The sequence below is a fragment of the Lactuca virosa genome, chromosome 8, assembly GCF_052849685.1.
Source record: "Lactuca virosa cultivar CGN04683 chromosome 8, Lactuca_virosa_CGN04683_v6, whole genome shotgun sequence".
NCBI classification, from domain to species: Eukaryota; Viridiplantae; Streptophyta; class Magnoliopsida; order Asterales; family Asteraceae; genus Lactuca; species Lactuca virosa.
The window spans coordinates 321246630-321249519 of record NC_136433.1 but is presented as its reverse complement, the minus strand read 5'-3'; the positions used below and the strand labels follow the sequence as shown (position 1 = coordinate 321249519).

Sequence of the window (2890 nt, the reverse complement as noted above, 5' to 3'; positions counted from 1 at the left end):
TCAGGAAACCGAAAACTCACTTGATTCTAGTTTTCGGCCTAACGTTTTCACCGAAAACCTGTCTTTGATCAATTTTCTTTCAATTTAATTTTCAAAACAAAAATCATAAAAAAAATATAAAAAATTAAAAAAACAACAACAAACAAATGGATTCTCAAAACATGACAGTACATCAGGAACTTGACACCATCATGGGAACAACTTCTCGAATTCCCCGACTCTTGAATGTTGAAGGCTTTCCGGAATGGAAATACCGGATCGAAAAGTATATTAAAATGAAAGACTTCAAGATTTGGCGCAGTATACTTAGGGGACCAATTCGAATTACTACTACAGTGGATGACATAATTGTCGACAAACGGATTGAAAGTTATACGGATGATGATTTCGAAAAGATCGAAGAGCAGGAGAAAGCCCTTGCTACGCTTACAATGGCATTATCTCCAGAAATCGCTCAGGGTTTCCGTGAGTATACATCGGCAAAAACACTTTGGGAAGCACTAATAGAAGTTTATGAGGGTAATGAGGATATGAAGCAGAGTCGTCAGGACATGCTTCGACAAAAGTTCAACATGTTCAACTATGTCCTAGGCGAAACTCTTGAGAACCAGCTCCATAGGTTCATTACTCTCACCACAGAAATGAGTTCTGCAGGTGTTTCGGTAACAAGATCAGAAATCAACAAGAAGTTGTTAAACTCCCTTCCAAAATCCTGGGATATGAATGTCTTAGTGATAAAGAAAACAAAAGACCTAAACAGGCTGAGTCTGGCAGAAACTATGGCTATCATCAAGGCTTGTGATCTTGATGACAAGCAGAGAGAGATTAATCATATTAATTCTTATTCCACTGCAAATCTAGGGATCCAAGCCACAAACAACAATGCCTTTTCAAGCTTCACTATTGCGTAAGCTCCTCAAGTTACCCCAACTCCACATGTTTCACAAGTTCAACCTTTCATGACTCATCAACCGATTCCACCTACATCCTATGTTATCCCTTCCATGCAACAAGTTCAAGTCTCTCAATCTCAGATCACTTCTCAACAAGTTAATCCCAGTGTTGGCTCATCTAATGTTGTACCTCCTCAGTCTCATGGTTTCAGTTCTCAGATGTCAACCATGAAAGAAAAAGAAGAAAATATGGCTCTTGCCACGGGTTTGGTAAATTGCTATAATGCTTTTGTGGCTGGAGAACTATCCCCACAACTTTCGTTTGCCGACCTTGATCAGATTCATCCTGAAGATGTAGAAGAGATGGATATAACCTGGCAGATGGCCATGGCTGTGTTCAGGGCAAAGCAGTTTTCTAAGAAAACTGGCAAAAACAATTGGAGTGTGAATTCCGACAAAAAGGTCGGATTCAACAAAGACAAACTTCGCTGCTACAATTGCCATGAGGCATGGCACTTTGCTAGGGAATGTCCAAAGCCTGACAGAAGGGAAAATGCTGATCGAACCGTGGTGCCGGTTACCTATGTCCACAGCAACAGTAGAGGATCCTCATCAACCAATCAATCTGCAAATCTGGCAATGGTGGCTCAATCTTTTGATTGGGAAGATCAAATTCAGGCTCTGAATATTTCAGGACCTGAAAATGCGCATCTTGCTCAAATCAAGGATTGTGTGGAGGAAGGAGCAGAGAAAGACCCTAAAGAAGAGATGATGAATCTCCAGTTTGCCTTCATGGTGCAAACTACTTCTGAGCCATCTAAGCCCGAGGTAAGTGAATCCGGTTGCTCTCCATCTTGTGCTAAAACTATAAACTTTTTACGAGAATCCATAGAGTTAATCAAGAGAGAGAACGAGGACTTAAAATATGAGGGATACACACTTAGGAAAAACCAAAAGCCCTTAAAGACTCGACTAGAAAATAAAATAAAGGACTTTAGGAAATTACAAGAGGATTACAGCAACAAATGTGAGAACTATGACCATATCAAACGAAAATTTGAAGCTGTGACTGCTGAACTTGACTCATTGAAAACACGTTTTGAAAATGCTGAATTCAATTTTAAAAAATTTGATGGGTCAAGCGAAGTTGTTGTGAAAATGATAGAAAACCAAATGCAGTGGAAGGATGTCACTTGTGGAAACCAAAAGAAAGTAGGACTAGGTTTTGAGAGTGTTCCTCCTCCTTACAATCACAATTATACCGGTATTCCATTATCTCAGGAAGAAATAGATCGAGAACCTTTTCTTGTGTATGGAAAACCTGCTTCTGAACAAGTTACATGTTCAAACGAAAAGGTTTTGGATACTAACGTTTCAAATTTGAGTGCAGATAAGTCCATAGCTCAGGGGGAGCAGAGAGATGAAAAGTCTGATGTTCTTAAGTCTAATAATGATGATGTGTCAAAGTTTGGTGTCAGTCTGTGTAATGAGTCTGCATTAAATTCGAATTTAAACAATTTTGTGTCTGGTGGTATTATTTTTTATGATGTTAAGATTGCAACTGATAATATTTTGTCTGAGAATGTATCTTTGTCTGATTCAATCGTTTCTACACCTTCCACATCTGCTTCAAAATCCTGTGATTGTTCTTGCAAATGTGACAGTGGTAGAAATTTAAACAAAAGAAAGAAATCTGTTAAAAGCAGTGTCAAAACCAATGATAATAAACAAATCTGTTTTAACTGTGGCACTGCTGGACAAATTGCAAGAAACTGTTTAAACCGGATATTTGTATCTCACACATCAAAAAGAGGAGAGAATGAATTTCGGGGATGATCTTTAACTAGAAAATCCCCCAGAATTTGTTCTCGGGATGGTGACTTGAGCATAACTCCAAACAAGAAAATGGCCAATTTTCAAAAGAATAAACAGGTTTTTCATAAATTCAATAATGGTTTGCCAAAATCAACTCAGGCTAAGCCTAAGTCGAGTTTGTC

The 2890-nt window shown here is 38.5% G+C and overlaps 1 protein-coding gene across 1 annotated transcript; it reads left to right on the top strand.

Annotated features, from left to right (window-relative positions):
* Nucleotides 1-275: 275 nt before the first annotated feature.
* Nucleotides 276-911, top strand: LOC145131743 (uncharacterized). Its single transcript, XM_079066399.1, has one exon. The coding sequence runs from the start codon at nucleotides 276-278 to the stop codon at nucleotides 909-911; it is 636 nt and encodes a 211-aa protein (XP_078922525.1).
* The last annotated feature ends 1979 nt before the right edge of the window (nucleotides 912-2890 follow it).

Bases quoted from the DNA above. Each gene is read 5' to 3' on its own strand.
- LOC145131743 (XM_079066399.1), top strand. From the start codon at position 276: ATGAAAGACTTCAAGATTTGGCGCAGTATACTTAGGGGACCAATTCGA.